General features: G+C 34.0%; 3 protein-coding genes across 7 annotated transcripts; 1 reads left to right on the top strand and 2 right to left on the bottom strand.

The window, feature by feature from the left end:
• The first annotated feature begins 323 nt into the window (after positions 1-323).
• LOC126678957 (V-type proton ATPase subunit D) lies at positions 324-2,412 on the top strand. Of its 2 annotated transcripts, none has more exons than XM_050373880.2 (2): positions 324-509; positions 1,384-2,412. In XM_050373880.2, exon 2 carries the CDS (start codon positions 1,393-1,395, stop codon positions 2,176-2,178), a length of 786 nt encoding a protein of 261 aa, XP_050229837.1. In that variant the 5' UTR covers positions 324-509; positions 1,384-1,392; the 3' UTR covers positions 2,179-2,412. The 2 variants fall into 2 exon arrangements, with proteins under 2 accessions (XP_050229837.1, XP_050229838.1); XM_050373881.2 differs by having other exon boundaries at positions 324-505.
• Positions 2,413-2,874: 462 nt separating this feature from the next.
• LOC126676303 (FHA domain-containing protein At4g14490-like) lies at positions 2,875-5,324 on the bottom strand. Its single transcript, XM_050370477.2, has 2 exons — positions 3,774-5,324; positions 2,875-3,218 (listed from the first exon to the last, which is right to left on the bottom strand). Exon 1 carries the CDS (start codon positions 5,237-5,239, stop codon positions 3,791-3,793), a length of 1,449 nt encoding a protein of 482 aa, XP_050226434.1. The 5' UTR covers positions 5,240-5,324; the 3' UTR covers positions 2,875-3,218; positions 3,774-3,790.
• Positions 5,325-6,050: 726 nt separating this feature from the next.
• Positions 6,051-22,665, bottom strand: LOC126677005 (uncharacterized). 4 transcript variants are annotated; one of them, XM_050371415.1, is made up of 9 exons: positions 22,413-22,665; positions 19,058-19,172; positions 14,756-14,825; positions 12,718-12,956; positions 11,738-11,845; positions 11,195-11,246; positions 7,811-8,487; positions 6,565-6,672; positions 6,051-6,460 (listed from the first exon to the last, which is right to left on the bottom strand). In XM_050371415.1, the coding sequence occupies exons 2-8, from the start codon at positions 19,148-19,150 to the stop codon at positions 6,658-6,660; spliced, it is 1,254 nt and encodes a 417-aa protein (XP_050227372.1). In that variant the 5' UTR covers positions 19,151-19,172; positions 22,413-22,665; the 3' UTR covers positions 6,051-6,460; positions 6,565-6,657. The 4 variants fall into 4 exon arrangements, with proteins under 4 accessions (XP_050227372.1, XP_050227374.1, XP_050227375.1 ...); XM_050371417.1 differs by having other exon boundaries at positions 7,811-8,481; positions 22,413-22,664; XM_050371418.2 differs by lacking the exons at positions 14,756-14,825; positions 22,413-22,665 and having other exon boundaries at positions 19,058-19,169.
• Between the last annotated feature and the right edge of the window lie 174 nt (positions 22,666-22,839).

Raw genomic sequence — 22,839 nt, forward strand, 5'->3', positions numbered from 1 at the left:
ATTTGAAATTAGAAATAAATAAAATGCCAACAAGAGACGCGGGATATATATGAGTGTCATTTTTGCACCTTTTAAAGTAATTTATAATAGTCCAAAATGTCAAATAAAAATCGCAATATTAGTATTTTTATTGTAAAATGAAGTTAATTTTTTTAAAAAATATGAAATAATTATTTTATTAGATAATAAAACTAGCAAAACATATGTAATTCTTTTTGTAAAAAATGAAAAAATATCGAAGAAAAACAAAAGGAAGAAATTTCTAAAACGCTATCGTTTTCTATAATATAAGACTATAGTCTATAGTGGTGGTGATGAAAGGAAGGTGTTCATAAACACAGAATCGGGCCCACTCACCTCTCCTTTTTCAGATCTCTCTAATTTCTCTCTCTCAATCACAATATTATACATATTTGTATTTTTCTTAATAATTTTTACTTTTACCGGCGAAGATTCTCCGGTCGGGCAACGCCGCTACAATCTCTGTTTCTCACTAAGCTCCGTCGCAGGTAGCGTACGGAATATAATTATTAATTAATTTTTCTTGCTGGATCGTAATCTAGATTTTTTTTCATTGGAGCGTTGATTTGTTTAATTTGTAGTGTATAAATTAGACTTATGATTGGAGAGTATCTGCAATTGATTGTTGTTTTAAATTCAATTTAGGGTTCACATGGTTTATAGTCATTGTTTATGATTTGATCAGTTATTATCAATTTTTTAATAGTATAGTCTGGTTCTTGATAATTATTACTTAGTTTTTGGAAAAAATTAGGAATTGATTGATAATTTCAGTTATCCAGGTCATAGTATTCTTTGGCAAAAAAAAAGGTCATAGTATGTTGCTGGTGATAATGAAGGCATCTGTATGTGTGGCTTGCGCAAGATCTACTTCTTCTACCTCATGGTTCAAACTTGATATCTTCTTATCGTATCCCATTTCTTTGTTATCAAATTGTGTTTTTTTTTTTATTTCAATGAAGCTAATTTTTCAGAAGTTTGATATTAATCATTTCGTTGGAAGGAACTTTGATTCTTTAAATGTGAATGAGGGTGAAAGGAATGGAAATAGATGATTGATTCGAAGAAGTCATTGCAAAAAGATTTGATTCGTAGAATGTATAGTTCTTCTTGTCTATATGCAGTGTAGAATGTACGTAGAATTTGTTTTTTTATTGATGCTAGATTAAGTTTGATTGTTGTAAAAGAACATGTGATTCTGTAGTTTTGGCAGTGCGTCACGTTGACATCAAACTCTCATTTTTATGCATGAGTTGAACATAATGATTTCTTTTCATTGATGGATTTTGTTTTCATTTCTTTTCCCATCTTATGAAGATTCTTGTCATTAATTACTGATGTTGACTCAACTTTGATCTACAGTTTTGAAAGATGGCAGGCCAAGGCCAGCGTTTGAATGTAGTTCCAACTGTCACGATGCTAACAGTTGTGAAAGCTCGACTTGTTGGTGCAACAAGAGGTCATGCTCTCCTCAAGAAGAAGAGCGATGCTTTAACTGTGCAGTTTCGTCAAATACTTAAAATGATTGTCTCTACTAAAGAATCAATGGGAGAGATAATGAAGGCATCCTCATTTGCTCTTACTGAAGCGAAGTATGTTGCTGGTGATAATGTTAAGCATGTTGTCCTAGAGAATGTCAAAACTGCATCTCTTAAAGTTCGATCTAGACAAGAAAATATTGCTGGTGTGAAGTTGCCCAAATTTGACCATTTCACTGAAGATGATACCAAGAACGATCTTACTGGATTGGCTAGAGGTGGTCAGCAGGTTCAGGCCTGTCGTGCTGCTTATGTAAAAGCTATTGAGGTTCTTGTTGAGCTTGCTTCACTTCAGACCTCATTTTTAACACTCGATGAGGCAATCAAGACAACAAATCGTAGGGTTAACGCATTGGAAAATGTTGTGAAGCCTAAATTGGAGAACACAATCAGTTATATCAAAGGAGAGCTCGATGAGCTTGAGAGGGAGGATTTCTTCAGGTTAAAGAAGATACAGGGTTATAAGAAGCGGGAACTCGAGAGACAGCTAGCATCTGCCGAGCAGTTTGCTGAGGAACAAGTTGCTGAGAAAATTTCTTTGCAGAAAGGAATTTCGCTAAAATCAGCTCACAACATGTTGTCTGCTGCAATGGAGAGGGATGAAGATATTGTTTACTGATGCATTGGTTTATACTTTATTTCTTCAATGTGTGGATTTTGACTGTTGTGCTTTTTTCTTTTGGTGGTGCAAAATTTCTTAGCCAAGCGGAGAAGGTAATCAGAGAATTTACGAGTATTTCTCAGGAATAAATAACCTCTATGTGCCTATTTATTGTGTATTAATTACCTAGCTTTCATCCTTGTAATGATGTAGAATATATTTTTTCAAAACAATGTGGAATATTTGTTCTCAGGCCTTTGATTTGTTGGATATGCATATTCTGTTGCATTAGTTTCATTGTTGCTACTGCAGCTGCAGAAATTTGGTGTTTTATGGACTATGAGCTTGATGGCTTTCAATAAAAAAGAATCAATGCAGATGAATTTCCTGAAAATGTTGCAGTGTCAGAAGATTTTGCATATACTAAATATATAGCCTTGTTTGATCTTTTCGTGCTTCTTCAGTAGTTAGAGGATCTTTTAACACAAGACTGTTCGATCATTTTAGCTGCATTTGAAAGTTCACATTGCACTGAAACTTGACATTTTATTTTTCATCATCGAAAATATTTCTGAAATTTGCTTTTAAACCTGATTACTTTCAAAAAATATCATCGTTTTTTGTTTTCAGTAAAATAGCTGAAAACTAAAAAAGGGAGGGGGCACAAAAGGTTCACAATCAGCAGGAGAATGAAAAATACAAGCACAGATGAAGTTGCTCAAAATAAAATTTGTTCATATTTATCAAGCAATACTATGCCTTGTTTAAAGATATAGAACTGAACAAATAACCAACGTCTTGGCAAGGAGGAGCCTTGTTTCAAGGGGTGGCTTGCTGGAACGTTCAAGAATAGATCTCATGGGCAAGAAAAAATGCTGGTCCAGATAGGCTAACGACCTGTCTCTGCTACAGTTTACTGCAGAATCTGACTGTAGCAGAGCCTTTCCGTTCCACAAACTACTTCTCAATTATGTCATCCTACATATTTCTTACCATTATTTACAACCTCCTCATTTCTCATCTTATACCTTAGCAAAACGGCTAGATGTTTAACCCTTCTGAAATGCAGAAATCATCAAAATTAAAACAAAATGGATCTCCAAGAACCTTACAAATTATGAATCTGATTACGCTGTAAGTGTAAATGAGCATGTAAAACTGATCTTATATACAAGAGATTAAAAATAAGGTTAACATATAAATTCTCAGAATAAACTGTAACAGCTAATAGATGTAATATGTTGACAGCACTCCCCCTCTTTCTCCACAAGCTAAAGATAAATTCTCAAGAACCAGAATAACTAAAAAGAAAACTAAACCCACTCATCGACACTTTCACATAACCTACTTAAAACCGACGAGAAGCTTCTTCTTGTTCAAGCTAGTGTCTCAACGTTAAGCTGGGTTTGTTACCTTGTAACCACAGCCTATTAGAAAAAAAAAACAGAAACTATGCTTCTCTTTGGTAAAATATATTATGTATCTCATTGAATAAAAAGAGATGACCACCATAAGTAACATTAAGAAATACACATCAAACTAAATTATAAGTAGATAATTTATATATATCAGTCCAATTATAGAACAAGTACAAAAGACATTAAACTGCTTACTATCTTAAGGACTCCAGTCACTGCTGCTTTTCTCCCATAGCAGCAGCAGCAGCCGCCGCCTTGGCCTTCTTCTGCTCAATTATATAATCCTTAACTCGCTCTGCTCTCATTTTCATGTCTGAAATCATCTCCTCAGTAACCTGATATAACTGCCAAGGCAGATACTCCTCCATATACTCAAACCACTCCCCTAAAGTCATGGTCTCCAAATCTATTTCCTTCCATTTCTTATTAACTTGTCTCTTACCATCAGTCTCTTTAGCACCGCCCCGACATTGGGATTTTATCTCCTCATTTTTGCTGATATCAACTTCATTAACCCCATCATCAGCCTCTTCACTCGAATCCAATCCTACATCCGAATCATCTTCATCCTCTACATTTTCTATAGTAACATCTTTTTCATTAACCTTTTCTTTAGCTTCTTCTCTCGAATCCAATCCTACATCTGAATCATCTTCACCCTCTACATTTTCTGTACTAACATCTTTTTCATTAACCTTTTCTTTAGCCTCCTCTATCGAATCCAATCCTACATCCGAATCATCTTTATCCTCTACATTTTCTACACTAACATCTTTTTCATCAACCTTTTCTTTCGCCTCATCTCCTAAATCCAACCCTAAACCGACATTCTTCTTCAGTGGCGGTTCCTGCAAATGCGACTCATGCGTCCTCTTACCATCCAGATTATTCTCCAAATCTATAACAGAACCATTCTCCTTCTTTCTACTTCTTGTAACCCTAGAATTTGCTTTAACCGAACCCAATTCCGCTCCGGCAGCACCACTTACATTTTCTAATTCATGATCAGAATCCTCATTCTTTTTATTCCTAGTAACCCTAACTTTCTTAACATTTTCCGATCCTCTCTTCTCAACTTCAGCTCTTCTCCCTCGTGTAACCCTAACCCTAACATTCACTTTATCACTCTCCAATTTCTCCAATCCTTTATCCTCATCCGAAACCCTAGCTGCTGCTGCTAGTGGCGGTTGCGGTGCTTTCGGCGGCCTCCCTGGTCTCCTAGGTTTTGGTTGAATCATCACCGCCGCATTGCCGTCATTTTTCACCACTGATATCTCCTGACCTTTTCGTCTCGGATTGCGTCTCAACTGAGACGGCTTCTCCTCGTCGGTCTCCTCTACCTGAGGAAAAAAGTGAACGAGAATAGAAGTTTCTTCGCCGAGCTTCAAAACGTCGCCGTGGTGGATAGGGACGGGAGTGAAAGGAGGAACAGGCGTTGAGTTGATGGTTGTTCCGTTGGAAGACTTGAGATCTTCGACTAGCCATTTACCGGCCAATGAGGAGAATTTGATGATTAGGTGCTTGGAGGAGATGGCGAGTTCTTTAATGGTGAGATTGTTGCCTCTTATGATCCGCCCGATTTTGATCGTCGATTCCGGGGGGAATTCGACTGTTTCGCCTTCTCTTGGACCTTTCAAAATTAAAAGTTTCACAGACTCCATTGTTTTCTTGAAGAAAGTTTTGTTGATTTGAAGAGAAAAAGTTGTGAAATTTGAATTTGTAAAATAGCGCCATTTATCACATCGTAAGATTAAACGATTTGTCGCATTATGGTAAAAGTCAGAGGATAGTAAATTGATGGCAAAATGCACAATAAAACCCTCATAATTTTTCTAAAATACACATATATTATTCTTAAACAGATCTGAGTTAGTCTTCTCTCAGACGAATCATGGTGGCTAGTGGCCAGAGTGGTGGTCAAAGTGCGAAAAGCCGGCCGGAGTGATGGTCAAATTATTTTATACATCATAGATTTTATTACTTTAATAATTTTTTTACAAAAATTATTCAATATTTTATTAATTTTATGAATCTAAAGCTTATCATTTATTTACTTGAATTTATTTAGAATAAACATAATAATTTTAATTTATTGTAGCATTACTCTTTTCAATTAATATATACACCAAAACATTGCTCCTTAATTATCTAAATACCACATTAATTACATATAATTTAATTAAGAAGCCACATTGATCCTTACTATGTCTTTACAGTTTATAGGCAGATCCACCACAATTCAATGATAAATTTTGTTAGCAGAGATCTTAAATGCTCAGTGAATTCAAATGTTATAAAAATTACGATCTTCACTTGAGTAAAGAGATTCAAACTAGCCCTTTCAGAAAGAAAGTTCCTCTGGATATCAAATTTCATACAGAAAAACTTATAAAGAACTCAGTCAATATCTGAAACATAATAATCAATTAGAATGGGGGTTGGCATTATCTTTTCTATGAAAGAAAAAGAAGGTAGATGAAATTCTTTCCCTATAAGAAATATACATGTATCTCATGGACAGTAATAGTACAATATCTGTATGCAATTCCGAACATGGTACTTAGCACGTTCTATTTACAACAACATATCATGACCCGGAAGCTTTTACACACATTCTATCCCTACAAGGAAGAAATACTCATCGATGCATCAAGTGATGCGATAATGTCCCAAGAATTTGAGTTTTCCAGTAAAACTCAAGGTCTTGCTTGTAATCAATGCATACATATCATAAACAGTAAGTGAATTTTACCAAACACCATCAGGTGAAAATATATATGTCTTTCAAAAGCTGGTCACAACAGGTATGTCTGTCAAGGATCATGCTGCATCCATAGACCCCTATCAACAATGCTTTTTGTTAATATTTTCGGAATAGAACACTGCAAGACAGTGATAAGGACATTGTGTTAACAGACAAAATGTGAAAAAACATACTTGGCAGCAAGCAAACACCTGCGAATCAAATTAAAGGACAATAACTTACTTGACAAAATTAGTTTATCATTTCATGGCTTCAAGATAACAAGAGTGCTAAAGCACGAGTATAGTTGCAGAGATGGGAGCTTGGCTCTAATATTCATCCATTCAGATTCTAGGTACAAGAAAAATAGTTAAGATCATATATTGCATGCAAATACACATAAAGAAATATTAAATAATCAAACAACAACAGCATCGGACAAAAATAAATTTTGCTGTTGACGCAAGAGATATTTGTATCCATGTCATCAGATACACTTGATCACAATAAAATTACTAGACATTATTATTAAGCAACTCAACTTCAAACAGAACAGGATTCCGCATAAGATACTTCATCAGAAACAGAAAACCATTAAATTGATAAAGTTCATTAGTGATTGAACTAGAATCATCCATTGTCAAGTGATGAAGGTCACAGACATGCACTAAACGCCTAAGAAGACCTACTTATCATAAGTGTGGATATTAAGACTTTCTTTAGTTCCAGAAAAACTACTTCTAAGCAGGTTTGACGGTTTGTGGGAAAATATCAGTCTGCACTAAGACGCAAACATGAGATCTAGATAAAAACTCTTGAATGCCGCTATTGTTTGCAGTGGTCAAGGCTAGAAAAAGCGAAATCAAGGTTTCACAACTGGAATAAACGTCCTAGAAGTTCTAGATTGAGAAGAACTAAATTGAGCAACATATATCTAGCATTGGTAGTCGACTGACTCTAAAGGTTACTCCTTCATATGATTATGATGCGGTGCATCTTTCCAGGCCACAGCATAAGATAAAGGTCTCGTGCTAGTTTAAGTGGTATAATTACCTACGAAGATTAATAATTAACGTGTAGATGGTCTTCAAGTATTATTGCTGTATGATTAATTGACAGAAAGATGAGAAAACTTCTTGAAAACACAAAGGTATTTGTGCCTTCACCAGATTCTTACAAGTCGCAAGAAATGTAAACCAATCATAGACATGGAAAATACAAGGGCCAGGACAATCTAATACACCTCGTGGTGGACCAATCAATTCAAAAACATTTCAGGTTGACAATTAGTTAATATCTCCAGATCATAATTTCTGCATTTTATGCAAATTCCTCCATTAAGGTTTCATAATTCTGCCCTTGTAATGGTGTTTCAAACTTCATCAATTTGTCAATTCAGTGATTAAAGTTGCAAACAAATAGTGATTGATGCCTCAATCTGCAAGCAAAGAAAATTCACAACAAAAAGCCATTTAGCACATAAACTAACCTTTCCAAAAAGAACTTCTTTTTGCATGGAAAAAGGCCGGTCTTCCACAAATTCCCAAGGCGGCGGTACAACATCTGGCAAAGGCAACCCAAACTTCAAGATATTCTTCATCCATTGTATCCGGTTTACCAGGTCCTCCAAATCCACAATAGTCGCTTCTATTGTATCAGACGATATGGAATTCAATGTAATGCTTCTATCAGTTCTCATCTTCTTGGATGGATCATTGCCATGGTGACCGTCTTTTACAACTGTATTTTTTGTCAGTTCAGCTGATGCACCTCCTAAGCATAAACTTGAATCAGTAACTGGGTTAATTTTACCAATATCACCAACTTGAGCATGCAAGTCCTTATTTATCTCCACTCCATGTGTATTGATGCATGTGGTACTGCTCTCCACTGGTTTTGTCTCTACGTATACAGTTGCTGTTTTTTTCTCCATGCATGCAGTAGCCCCCTCCACTCGTTGTCTCTCCATGCAAGCAGTGGCTTTAGTTACCAAAAGACATTTAGCAATTTTCTCTGACTTGTCCGGAGACGCTCTCAAAAGGCGTTTAGCAATTGGCTCTGATTTGTCCGGAGGTAGCAAATGACTGGCTGAAACATTAGAAGAAACTGAGGCAGCACAGTTTTTTCTCTTCTCATGAAGTGTCATATTAACAGAGCCCCCTGCCACTGGAATCATTCCCAAGTCAGAGCAAGTTCATCTTAGTATCAAGTCATTAAATAAGAGGTGAAAAAACACAGTTCAGAAAGCACCAATAAGCAGCAAACCTAAATATTCTTCTCTAATGACTAAAGCAAAGGTCCAACATCAGGAGTTAATAACGACAAAGGAATACCAAACTGGCAAGCAACTCTGCTTCATGACAGAAATGATAAATGACCAAAGCTTTCACTAGAATGTTCTTTCATGACTTGCACAAGATTTATACTAGGAGCCACAAAAGCTTTTATGGCCTCACGAATAGGATTCGTCACAGGTTAACCAGAAAAAATCCTTTATTTTCATGTTCTTTGAAGAACCTATCTTAAGGGTTTTAAGGGTGACTTGTTGAAGAGATTGCGAACTCTCCTTTTCTTTATTCTTTACTGAAATATTATGCTTTTATTGAATGTGATGACTCTTTCCTTTAAATAGAAAAGGATTCAATTACCAAAAAACGAACCATTGTTTAGGAAAACATCCTAAAAAAAAAATATGAGATTATTTCCTAAATAACAGAAAACATCCTAAAGTTATGCTCTCTCATCCTAACAAACAAAAATTATGTGATTACTTCCTAAATAACAGAAAACATCCTAAAGTTATGCTATCTCCTATAAAAATCTGAAAGTTTAGCTAATAATATGAACTTGAAACTATTAGAACTGTTTTACTACGGATGTCCACAACATCATTACTCCCTGGACTAGGAGCTTGTCCTCAGACTCAGTATTTCAAACTATTGTTACAACACCGTATAGTAAGGCCAACAAATCTCTGCACATGTGCGCTACTAAGTAGAGACGATTAAAACATAATCCTCTCTCCCTTTGTACTGACATCTCAGTTTTGATTAAGCGCTTAATTGGGGCTGCAACAACCCTGCTTCCCACACCGGAAACTTATCTAAATAATTGTTGCCTACTTGCGTATCTACTCTTGGCTAGTTGCCGAAAATGGAGCTACTTCAAGTGGTTTTAGAGCTGTCCATATGGTTAGAGGCTGCCCTATACTGATAATTACACAGTTGAGTTGCATTTTTTTTGGATTGCAAACGGGGCAATAACCCAAGTAGCTAATCCACATACTAGGAAATGAAATACCCATTATGTCTTGCATTACAATTTCTTGAACACTACTTGAAGGAGTGATTTCATGATGACTCAGGGATAGAGCTGTTGCACAATTTGCCAGCGAGTCTGCAGTTCTATTGACATTTATGTAAACATGCTTTACTATAATTTACCTAGCCTTGTTCAACATTATCCGAAAATCATTGATGAGGCTGCAATACAGATTAGTTACTTGTTTTCTAGTTAGTAACAACTCGACTCAATCTCTAGTATTGCATCTTGAATTCCTTTTTTCCATGCCATGCTCCCCATAACTCTGCAGCCAGCGGAGAACAAAACCTAATATTAGGAATGTGGCAAGGCCTACCTTATCCCTCTCACTTGTCTTTTGATTTAAGAAATGTTTGGTTTTGTGTAACCAACCTAATGGGTCTCCAATACCATTATAGGAAGTTCCAACCGAGTAAATTTGGGCACGGCAACCCATGAGAAGGTTGTTGCGATTGCTCAAAATCCTTGGATGAGTCATGTTGTTCTATAAGCTGCCGCAATTCTTTGAGGTAGTTCTTACCATCTTTCGTTTCTTGCACATATTATGCCATCTTGTGTTCAATATCCTTACTTTGATCATTAGCTGGTCAAACTCACCCATGTTGCCTTGTCCTGATACCAAATTGTTATGGTCCTATAAGTAGGATCCCATCATAGGTCTGTTAACAGGAATTATCCTTGATTTTCCTTATTTTTCTTGTCCTTCAATGAACCTATCTTAAGGTATTAATGGTGATTTGTTGAAGAGATAGTCAAACCCTCTTTTTCTTTATTCTTGGCTGCAATATTGATCTCCTTTTAATAGAGAAGGATCAAATAGAAATGATAATATTACCTCCTAAATAATAAAAAAATCCTAAATTTATGATATCTTGTAAATACGAAATAATAATTGAAAATACAAATCCAAAGTTTCACAAAAAAATATGAATTTTGAACAAGGACATATTGTTTCTTTCCTAGAGTGTGTTAATGCTAAGCATGTATGTAAAGAGTCTTTACACTCTTCGGATTTCAATCAGGTTAAATTCTCATATCATCAAAAATCATCTGCAGTGAAAATTCGTGGTTCCTGGGATCTATTAATGGAGTTGGAACTTTTTTTAGAATAAATCACACTAATAATAGAATGAAATTGGCTTAACCCATATAAAGGTCCCTGTACTTTACACATTTTTTTCCGTAAGTCCTTATACTTCATTTTTGTATTATTTGATCCCTCTACTTACCTATTTTTGATTTTCAGGTCCTTTATGAGTTTTTTTCGGTCCTGGAAACAAAAATTGTAAGTAGAGGGACTTGAGGAAACAAAAATTGTAAGTAGAGGGACTGGAAAAAACTCACAAAGGACCTGAAAATCAAAAATAGGTAAGTAGAGGGACTAGATAATACAAAAATGAAGTATAAGGACCTATGGAAAAATAAGTGTAAAGTACAGCTACTATGCAACGATCTTTTGCAAAGGCAACATCAAACAAGAAGACTTTAAATCATATAAGTTAATATTTTCTTAAACAGCAAGCTAAAAGAAGTATGCCTCTAGCCCTCTTACCTAGATTTGCAGGTTTAACTAGCCGAGCACATGTGAGATGGTCTTCATTTTCCTGTAATTAGGATGGTATCAGAAGAAAATTAGTCAACAAGAAAATGAGGCACTGATAAACTAATATGTGGTACCTAAATGGCATAGGACAAATAAACTACATTACACACAATAATTCAATAATTGCATACAAGAATTCATGTAGACCACACCAACAAAATTTGACGCAGGGATATGATTTTGGTATAGGAAGGAATTAATTAGGACATAATATAGCTTGATTATAGGAATAAATTAGCAGGTAACTTTGTGTATATATATCATATGTGTGAGTGATAAATAAAATATACAGAATTACTCTTCCTATTTCAGTTATGTTTCTGTTTTTCATGTATAAAAGAAGAAAAGAAAACAAAAAAATAAAAAATGAAGTCTGCAGCCAATAATAATGTTCATTAGTTGTAAATTATTCCATTACCCACAAAATAATTTGCTTTGAAGAAAATAAAAATGCATCCGAACATGATAGTATAAGGGAGTTGGCATACTTACAGGCACTTTCCAGCCATGCTGAGGAGACCAATCCAAGGAAGGGCGCAAGTCTTTGCAACATATTACATAAGATAACTCTTCACCAATAGGTTTTGGAAACAACAGGAGCTATTAAGATGAAGATTTAAAGCAGAGGTAAGAAAATAATAAAACAAATTGGTATCCACAGTCAACAATATCAAAAAAACAATGCTAGAAGTAAATGTATAACTTTCCAAGGATAAGAAATAGAAGCATTCTCCTGCACAAATAATGTTGCTACACGTAGTTCCAACTTCTCAAATTTCCAAAGATTATAACCAGATGAAGCTCCATCCCATATTTTGACAGTTGAATGTTAAGCATTTAGAACTCAAAAAGTCAACTATTTTCCCTCTAAAGTAGGTACAGGACGGAATTTCTACTCTTAGGTAACTCTACTACATCTTTAATTTCTACCTTCACTAAACTTGCAATATACACATACTCTGTCAACCTTCTACTTAGCTTAAAATGTTTTGTACCCAATATGCTTTTCTAAGACTATAACTTCCTATAAGCTCCTTTTATGGACTCGCATAACATTATGAACAAAAAGGACGTCTCCTTGTATATATTATAATCATCAATAAAACTATTGTCAAGTAACGCTTCCATCTCCCTCATCATAGAGTATGCTAGATCAAATGTCAGGTTTGTTTGTCTATTAGAAATAAATTTGAAGAGTGGTTATCATTAAAAAACTAAAAAACAATAGACAAATGGAAGAAAGCTATATAAATGCCAAAAGAACTTTAAGAATGGTTAGTGATACCTTAAATCTCTCTAAGTACCATGTTATGATCTCAACTACAGTTTTCAATTATCTCAAAAAAATAACCTTCCTGAAATCAATACATTTAGGAATTGCACAATAAGAAATAAAAAAGATTCGCCACACATCAATTATATTGAATACTTAGGAAAAATAGATAGTAGAATTTAAAGATAAAATACATTACCTGGAATTTCTTAGGCCCTAATTTTTTATTTAATCTTCCAGACCAATAACAACCATCCTTCCACCAATCCACTAAATCTCCCACCTTCCAAACATCATTTACAACGATGATCTCTTCAGAGGTGCAATCGATATCAGACATTTTACTTTCATAATAAAAAGGAGGATATTGCGGACGAATCATCAAGGTTGGATCCACACGTTTATGTAGCCTTCGATATATTTTTGTCCATCGCACCGCTACAGATAAGATCATATTTATAAAAGGGTTAATTCCATATAAAATCACCACCTTTACACGTTTTTTTCATTTTAATCACATCTTTTAAAAAGTGTCATATAAATTCACCACGAACAAAGGATCACTTTACCCCAACTTGGCACAAAGTATCAAAAACGTCCAAATTGAGAAAACCGGATCACTTTTACCCTGAACTTGGCAAAACCGGCTCAAAAACCCCCCTTATGCTGACGTTGCACTTTATTGGAGAGTGAGATTTCAAATTTTAAAATTAACTCTACTTATTTATACTTAACTTTAATTAATCTAATTTAATTAAACATACTAATTAAATACTTAATTCTAACTAACCTAATCTAATTAAATTAAACACTTAATCATAATTAACCTAATCTAATTAACCTAAAACTCTAAACCCACATACCCATCGATTTTCCGGCCAACCTCCGGCCTCCAACGGAGACAGACTGATCTCTGCAACAGAGATGAACCCATCTGGGTTCATCTCTGTTGCAGAGAAACTCAACGTCTCTGTAAGGAGACGAACCCATCTGGGTTCGTCTCTGATACAGAGACGAGATGAGTTCGTCTCTGTAACAAAGACGAACCCATTTAGATGACGAGCTTCAGAGACGAAGCTCATCGTCTCTGATGGCAAGCTGCCGGAGAAGAAGTCCGGCAGCTGCTCATCACTTAAAAAAAATTATTTTTTTTTTTGTAAAAAGTACAAAGTAGTCCTCTTTATTTTTAATTAAAATTCATTTAATATATAAGGTTTGAAAATAAAAAAGATTAAATAATTTTTTTTAAAATTATTATGTGTTAATTTAAAAAATCAAAAAATATTAGGCACCTTTTTAAACTATTTACCATTAAAAACTACTTTTTAAAAAAACCACCACAAAAAACCGGAGAGTGAGGTACATTCTCTAGGGTGAGAGTGGGGGTTTGTACTAAATTTAACAAGTTCAGGGTAAAAGTAATCCTGTTTTGCTAATTTGGACGTTTTTGATACTTTACTCCAAGTTCAGGGGGTAAAGTGATCCTTTGTTCAATTCACCACCTTAAATATTTTTGTGAACCAACGTGAGAATTCGATATAATCTTTGTTGACTCAACAACCGGAAATTTCCAAAAATGTGATTAAAATGAAAAGACGTGTATAGGTGGTGATTTTATATAAATAACCCTTTATAATAAGATAATGAGTACAAATTTGTGAATGAACATAATGTTCTAATGACAAAGTAAAACTATAACATTTCTTGTGATTAACACTTGTTTAAAATTAACAAATACAAAACAAAATACTTCCTAATTAAAAGTCTAGATTTTAGCTAACAAAATAGGAACCTTAACACTTTTTTGTGTCCTAAAATTAATTGTTTTAAATTTATTTGACTGTCACGTCAATTGATACTAACAGTGTTATGAGAAAAATTTATTAGTTTTAATGTATGAAATTGATTTTGTATTTTTAAATTATTTTACATTTAGACAGGCATGCACCTCATATCTCGCCTTGCCTTGGGCTCTACAACCTCTTTGTACCTTTATCCCTTTCCACTCATTCACTCTCGTTATCATCCACATTCCAAAGTTTAAACCAGATGCTCTCTAAGAAGTTAAAACTTCCTTTAAAAGAAAAGCAATGTTAACATCAATTATTTTTTAGTTTTTTAATGATAACCACTCTTAAGAGCTATTACTTCCTAAACTAGAATGCAAGACATGAAACAAAAAATCATAAGCATAAGCTAAATGCAGAGTAATTCTTCATGTGGAAGAGGTAACTTACTTTCATCCTGAAAATCACAGTATTCCAAGCAATGCTCTAATTCACCAACTCTAGTGCGAATTCCCTTAATCTGATGAAAACTATACATTAGTGAAGTCTAAATTAAGGAGCCTATGTTTGGCAAAATAAAATAAAATTAAGGAGCCTATGAACACCGACACAAATGTAGGATAGACACTGTGAACGTTTTCTTATTGAAAGAGACATGGAAACAGTAGGGACATGACATGTATATCAAAGTTACTGTTTATGGTTTTTGATGAATAGTCAATGGTTCAACATTTAAAGGAAATCATGAAATTGAAGAGAACTTTCTTTTTGTGTAAAATGAAAAACAAAATAAACATTAGAAGAAAAAAATATCTATGAAATTGAAGAGATAATTAGGAGGGTGTGTTATTTTTTTGGCCTAATGCCTCAAAAAACCCTGACCTTTTAGCCCCTTTTCAATCTTACCCTGACGTTGAAAATTGATCAATTTTACCCTATTTTGCATTTTTGTGTTTCAAATGTACCCTGAAATATTAAATTGACGTCTTTTTCATTTGGAAAAAATTAAAAAACGTTCTCCATGTCTAGCATATATTAATTGCATATGTTAAAAATTTATTTAGATTTAGTTAAATTAATTAAGAATTTAAATTAGTTTCAATTTGATTATAGTTTTTAGTTAGTTTTTAAAAATAAAAGACTTATTTGTACTTTTTTGAATGGAAATATATTTAATTTGACCTTTAAACTTAGTTAATTAAATGATTTCATCATTTGAATAAAAAAATTATGAAAAATTAAAAAATTAGGGTACAATTGAAACGAGAAAATACGAAATAGGGTAAAATTGACCAGTTTTCAACGTCAGGGTATAATTGATAAGGGGCTAAAAGGTCGGGGTTTTTTAAGGTATTAGGCCTATTTTTTTTATGTATAACTTGAGATTATAAGAAAAAAATTAGAAAAGGATTGAAGAGGGCTTCATTTCTACTTAAAAAAGAGCAAGATATGCTGAAGTTTTAAAGAATTAAATTACAAGGGTTGCGTTTGTCTTAAAAAGCCCTAGAATTATTTGAAATTTCTTGCCGTGTCCCATGGCGTGTCCCCCACTTTCAATAGTAAAAATTGCGGGGACACTTGTTTTGCCGTGTCCCATATAAACATGTTCAAGGGCTTGGATACCCGCCCAGACTCGGTCTTTAGAACCGGACTTGGACAATGTTTTTTCATCCCGAGCCCGGTTCAAGCCCTAACCCGAAAAAAGCCTGCTATTTTATAGGCAGGCTCGGATATGTAAATCCGCCCAAGTTTGAACAAGTCCGCAATAATATGGTGTTAGTGCTGAATTTCGGTAGGTAATATAAAGTCCGAGCATGTATAAAAAGTTAAAAAGGTCAACGGGCCCGGCTTGAGCCCGGCTCATGAACAGATCTAGTCCCATACATGTTTCTCGTATCCACCCAAAAGTGTCCACTGTATATATACCATTGGGAAATGACTAGGGCTGGCAATTCGTGTCAACGTGTCATAAATGTGTTATGTACTATTTAAAAATAGATAATTACTCTCAACTCGAACCCGTCGTTTAACTAACCGCGTTAAAATGTCAAACCCGAACACGACTCATTTATTAAACGGGTTAACACATTGAACTATTCAACCCACTTATCAAAATTGGTCATAACAAATCACATGTTTAGCTTATTCCACACGTTTATTAATGATCCATTTAACATATTTTTAAATTAAATGAGCATAATTAAACAACAAAACTCCAAAATAACCATAAATCTCAATACAACAAACAACAATTAATAAATGCATTATATGAGTATATTTGGTCATATTTAATAATTTAATTAATTATTATAATTAATAAATTGATTTAAACGTGTCTTAAACTGGTTAGGCGGATTTAACCTGTTTAACCCACCATTCAACCGTGTCGTAAACAAGTTGACCTGTTTATGACCCAAACTCATATAAGCTTAATCCGACCCGCTTAACTTCGTATCGTGCCGTGTTAATAGGTCGTGTAGGAAATTGCCAATCCTAAAAGTGACAATGCTTCATAGGTTGGAACAATTCAAAGAAAGAAATAAACAACATTTTAAAAAGAGATTTACAAATAAATAAAGTTGGTAATTTTATTTACCATCAATCTTTCTGCAATTTTATCACTGTTTGAAAAAAATATATGATAGAATTGCAATTTCATGTAAATGACGTGATAGAATTAGACTTTCACATAAAGATCATAAATCTATCTACAATTAATCCACAAAATGAAACATTGTGTTTCATAGGTGGATATCGAGTTGTCTTCCAAATGGAACTTGATGGCTATGTCACTACGTCAAATGAAAAATCACCAAATTTTGAAATGGTGATAGAATTGAAAAAAAGATGGAGGTGAATAAAATTGGCAACTTTAGAAAGGACATGATAGAGTTGCAATTAATGTAAAGGTCATGAATTTATTTGTAATTAACCCTTTTGAAAACCTGTGTAAATCCAGAACTTCTTGCATTTAGCCAAAACACCATTTTTATCTTACTCAACCAACTAAATACAAATTGTAAGTTATTGTCCTTTTCTATCAAAAAGTGTGCCTTCCAATTCATGATAGCTTGGAAGATATAAAAATAACTAAAGGCATGTCATATTCATGGCAAAATAAGAAAGTTCACTTTTGGCTCAAAACTTATAATGTTTGGTTGAATCACCACTTTTGATAGTAAAAGCACAACCAAGATTGCTATATCAACCTACGAATTCCACCACTTCATTTACCACAAACAACACGAGCAAATGATCAATTTAACAAAAACAATATTCAGAGAACTATTTAATCTTTTCAGCCCAACTAACGAAATTACTAATTTTAACTGAAATTGATTTAATTGAATTAACTAAAATCTTAAAATTACAAAGCTAAACATACCAAACTAGTTAGTTTATGCATATTATGATATTAACCAATAAATTTTTTAAAAAATAATAACTAAATATTAAATATTTGGTTACTTCTGTTAGTAATATTTTCAAAATTATTAATCTAGGTAGCACGGAAACAGAAACGGGAAAAGGAATCGACACGAAACAGACACCGGAAAATGACAAATTTAGAATGAAGGAAACAAAACATGGGGGAAACTTGTAAATAATAAAAAATATAAGAATAAATTTATAATATTAGAAATTATAAAATATTAAATAAATTACATTTTATTTATATTTTTATGCCAATTAATAAAATAAATCAAACATAATTAAATCGAATAAAAATAAGAAGATAAGTTTTATTGTAGATAAAGTAAACAATAAAAATTGTGAGTAATTGATTCAAAAAATATATTAGTTATAACTATATTCTTTATTTACGGAAACGGACTGAAACGTTTCCTTACGAGTTTTCGAGAGTTTCTGAGAGTTTTCAGTTTTCGAAAGTTTCCGAAACGAGACACAAATTTGTCGAAGTTTATGTGCTTCTTAGCTATTAATCATAACCGAGCTAAAAGTATTTATTGATTAAATTAAATTAATAAAAACTTTTAACCAAACTTAATTAAAATAGATCATTTAAACTGGTTAATCAAAGTAACTATAGACTGATCATCCTACCCAATAATTCCACCGAAAACTTCGCAAATTTTTACTAGAACTTAATAATTTAACTTCACTAAGTTTTAATCCTTTAATAGTTCAGGCTACCAACATTATTCTCCAATCAAAATGGTCGCAAGTGCTAACATAATTGGATGCTAAACCTTTTCATAGCTATTTCAATTTTCAAACAATATTTACATCAAAGTATTTGTTCAAACACATTTTTACTTTAACCATATAAATACATTTAGTATTGAAATGGGGCAAAAATAATACCCCATAATCATTCTAAGTGTATATAAATAGCTTCCACCATTTTCTTTTACCACCCTCATTTATACAAAGATGTAGTTTGAAATCCTACAACAGCCCACCTCACTTTGCATAATATTAAGGCTTAGCAATGTCAATTGAACTAACAAAAGCACAATCGACAAGTGAAGTTTTGTGCAGATCACATATGATATTGTAGATTGATAGTAGCTAGAGCAATTGTGTAGATAAGGTGTGAACTAGATAAAGCCCAATCATTGCTTTCCCATCGCATTTAGAGAAAGTTGGTGTTATCATGATAATCTCAATGAGTAATCAAGCTTAACACTGATCACATGGTTATATCATTAACTAGGAGTTTGGTTGAAAATATGTAAACAAAATTTTAAACAGTGGCACTATTAAATTATTCATACTTAAATGGAGTACCTTGCAACGGAACCATGCACCACGATAACCTTTTTCAAAGGATTTTAACTCGACAACTTGCCCCTCTTTAAATGTACGATGATCCTTATCCATGCTGCTCAACCGAGACACAATCCTGTAAAGTACATTTTCAAGTTTATAAATATATATAGGTTTCTACATATCATTAAAACCACAAATAAACAAATTTAACTTAACATTCATAAGTTGCTTTACAACAATATTAGTTTCCCAAACATAGTTTAAGAAAATAACCAAACCTAAACCCTCATATATACAAATTAAGAGAAGTTATTGTACCCAAGTCACTAATTTATGTCTCTCTACACATCTTTACAGAGATGTTTTCGGTAGTTGCGTTGATCATATTGCGGTAGTCACATTGATCACCAAAGCTATAGGGAGAATGCTTGGCCTAGTGCTACAACGATTGCCATTATCCCAAAAGTCAGGCTAATAATCACCCACGGCCCCTGACGGATCACTAAACCCTCGATCTTTATGACGGAGCTCGCTAACTCCCTAACGATAAAAATACCCGTGACAGCGTCTTTTTAGTCAACTGACATTCTTAAAGAATACAATTTTGGCAGCGCCACGCCATCAAAATACCCTAAAAGTTGAAATACTCAAAATACCCTAAAAGTTAAAACACTCAAAATACCCATATAATTTAAAAAATAAAATAAAAAAATTAACCCAACAAAACCCAATCTAGCCCAAACGATCCGGTCAACCCCTCCACCACCGACCCAACCACCGCCGGAAATTTCTTTGATTTGTTTTTCATCATGAAGAACAATCTGTTTTTCATGAACAGAACCACGGATCTGTTCTTCATGAACAAAGGTTTGTTCTTTGAAGAACAGGCCGGAGAAGATGACCGGATTTTGACGGCGGTTGGGTGGCGGCAGGCAGTGTTGGTTGGGTGGCGGAGGGGAGCGTTGGTTGGCTGGCAGCGGTCGGGTAGACCGGGTGGTTTAGTTTAGATCCTGCTTTCTATGGCCAAGTTTCTTATCAGCAGGTCCGTATTCCTCGAGAAAATACATCTTCTTCTTGGTAGTCTCCTCCCCCTAACTCGATCGAGATCAACTCTTTAGAGGTATTTTAAGTGTTTTGACTTTTTAAGGTATTTTCATGATGGTCAATAAAAAATGTTAGATGCTAAAAAAAAAAGACGGCGTCAGGGGTATTTTCGTCCTCAGGGGTTTCGCGAGCGCCGTCATAAAGACCGGGGGTTTAGTGATCTTTTTTAAACAGTGATCGTTTTTAAACATCAAAGGATTTAGTTATCGGACACCCAAAAGTCAGGGTCCGTGGGTGATTATTAGCCCAAAGGTCATGTCCCCCTAGTCCATTTATGATTATACGCCTATTTCCTACTACAGTGTGATGTACAAAAGTATCTCTAACGTGCTAACTAAAAGGCGCCTAAGTTTGGTTAATAAAGCGGTTACCATGTTCAATATGCATTCATTTCGAACAAGAGTATCACTAATAATATCCTATTAGCCCATGAAATAGTGAGAAACTACCATAGAGGCAAAAATAGATACTAGGCTATCAAAGTGGACTTATAAAAAGCTTATGACTCCATTAGTTGAGATTTCATTAAAGAAGTTCTAATTGGTTTCAGGTTCCTTTTTATCAATCTGGTCATGTGTTGTTTCAGATTTGCCAAGTTCTCTATTATAATAAATGGTGAGCGAACTACTTTCTTTAAGGGTGGTAGAGGGCGCAGGCAGGGAGACCTTATCTCTCCAATGATTTTTGTGCTTTGCGTGGAGTGCCTATCTAGGCTGAATGGCTGATATATAAAAACACTAAAAAGGGGTCAAATTCAGTACCATAAGGGTTGCGAGTTTCTCAAGTTGAGCCATTTATCTTTTCCTAATGATTTATTCATCTTTAGTAATGTCAACGTGTTATCTGAATTCACTTTTGCAATGGACTTTATAGATCTTTAGTAAAGGTGTTGAGGCTCTGCGCAAACTTCTTCTGGAATGACCTGAATTCTAACAAGAAAGGAGGCCAAAAGTCAAATGGTAAAGTTAGGAGAACTAAAGCTCGTATTTGTTTAGGAATAAAATCCATCCACATTTAGAATATAGTTGGTTCAATTAAGCATGTTTGGGGTCTAATTTTCCTTAAGCCCTCTATCTGGGCCAATTAGGTTGATGTCAATAAGCTCAAAGGCCTTAATTTCTGGGGTACAATCACGCCTCATAATACTTCTATAATTGCCCTTTTCTTTGAGTATAAGCTGAGTGATGGAGAAAATTCTCTTTCTAGTATTGATCCCTGGGCTCATGGGAAGTCGCTTTTTGACATATTTCCTAATTTTTATATGCAAGATACTGAAGTCTCAAAGTCCGCCTCTATGAATAGCTCTAGAAGAATAGCCATTGGGTGTTTCCTAACCCACTTAATGATTATACTTTGTCTATTAGGGACTATCTTAAGGATAACTTCCAAATTCAATCTCAAAATGCTGACAAGGTTTGCTACAACTCTCAGGATAATTCATAAACATAAACATAACCAGAACATTCTTAAAATGCTTGAAAATTATGTTTATGTTAGCTTTGATTTGCCTAAAGATTGTCCGATATTAAATTTTTCACTTCCAAGAATATTCATATACATCCTATGCCGCCATGTCCAAAATTAGTACAAACATTCTTGAAATATATTGCAAGGTTAATAACGTATAAAATCACCACCTTACACCTATTTTCAATTTGATCACGATTTTTTAGAAATTTCATATAAAACCAACATCTTTTAAAAAAATACATTTATCACCGGCTAAAATCCGGCAAATTTCAAATACAAGCTGATAGATTTGGGGGAAAAAAACAGTCATGATGAAATTGAAAAAGAATATAAAGGTGGTATTTTTAAATGTACTTTGGAACAATTTCTTGCCGGGTCCATCACTGTTTGTCTAGTGCTAAATTTTTTTTGCCAGATTTTAAATCGGTGATATAAATAATTTTTCTAAAATGTGGTGATTTTATATGAATTTTTTTAAAAAAGTAACTAAATTTTTAAAAAGGTACATCGATGGTCATGTTATATGTATCAGCTTTTCTTTTCAAAAATAAACAAACTAAAACTACAGTACCATTTTAAAGGAAGGTATAAATATTTGATACAATCTATGCTACTAACCCAGATCTTTTAATTGAATTAGGTACGATTCTCAAGTCTAGGTATGAATCATAGAAAACCATCCATTGTTCCTTTATTTTATCTTAATTTCATATCAATAACACCTCAAACAAAATTAGAATAAAATTCATAAACATGCACTAAATCAATGGCCGGTAAGAGCAATGTCGGAAATAATTACCACTTGAGACAGGCTCGAGGGGTTGAGGTCGACGGCGTCCGAAATGAGCGGAAATTGCTGGAATTGGAAATGGTGGCTTGCGGCGGTAATTGGACGGATCTCGAGAATCTCTGCTGTTATCTAATGAAAGGAAGAAACGGTGGTTGGTCGGAAGTGAAAGAGAAGATAACTTTTTTGGCCGGAAAAGGAGAAAATATCGGTCAGGTGTTTGCTATTAGGCTGGGGAATAATGATTCTACACATTTTTTTTGAATCTACATTGCTATTATTTATATTCAATAAAAGATCAATTCGTCCCCTATATTTGGTATGAGAGATCATTTAAGTCCAAATTCGTAATTTTGACAAATAAGACCACAGTTGGGCAAAAGTCGATCAATTTTATCCCTAAGTTGTAATAACTCCGCATGTTATAAGCACGCAATCA

This window comes from Mercurialis annua, linkage group LG4 (assembly GCF_937616625.2).
Source record: "Mercurialis annua linkage group LG4, ddMerAnnu1.2, whole genome shotgun sequence".
Lineage (NCBI taxonomy): Eukaryota > Viridiplantae > Streptophyta > Magnoliopsida > Malpighiales > Euphorbiaceae > Mercurialis > Mercurialis annua.

Coding starts and splice junctions, on each gene's coding strand:
- LOC126678957 (XM_050373880.2), top strand. CDS start 1,393: ATGGCAGGCCAAGGCCAGCGTTTGAATGTAGTTCCAACTGTCACGATG.
- LOC126676303 (XM_050370477.2), bottom strand. CDS start 5,239: ATGGAGTCTGTGAAACTTTTAATTTTGAAAGGTCCAAGAGAAGGCGAA.
- LOC126677005 (XM_050371415.1), bottom strand. CDS start 19,150: ATGGATAAGGATCATCGTACATTTAAAGAGGGGCAAGTTGTCGAGTTA. Junction 14,826..19,057: donor GTGCATGGTTCCGTTGCAAG/GTACTCCATTTA, acceptor AGTTTTCATCAG/ATTAAGGGAATTCGCACTAG. Junction 11,846..12,717: donor TAGGGCCTAAGAAATTCCAG/GTAATGTATTTT, acceptor TCATCTTAATAG/CTCCTGTTGTTTCCAAAACC.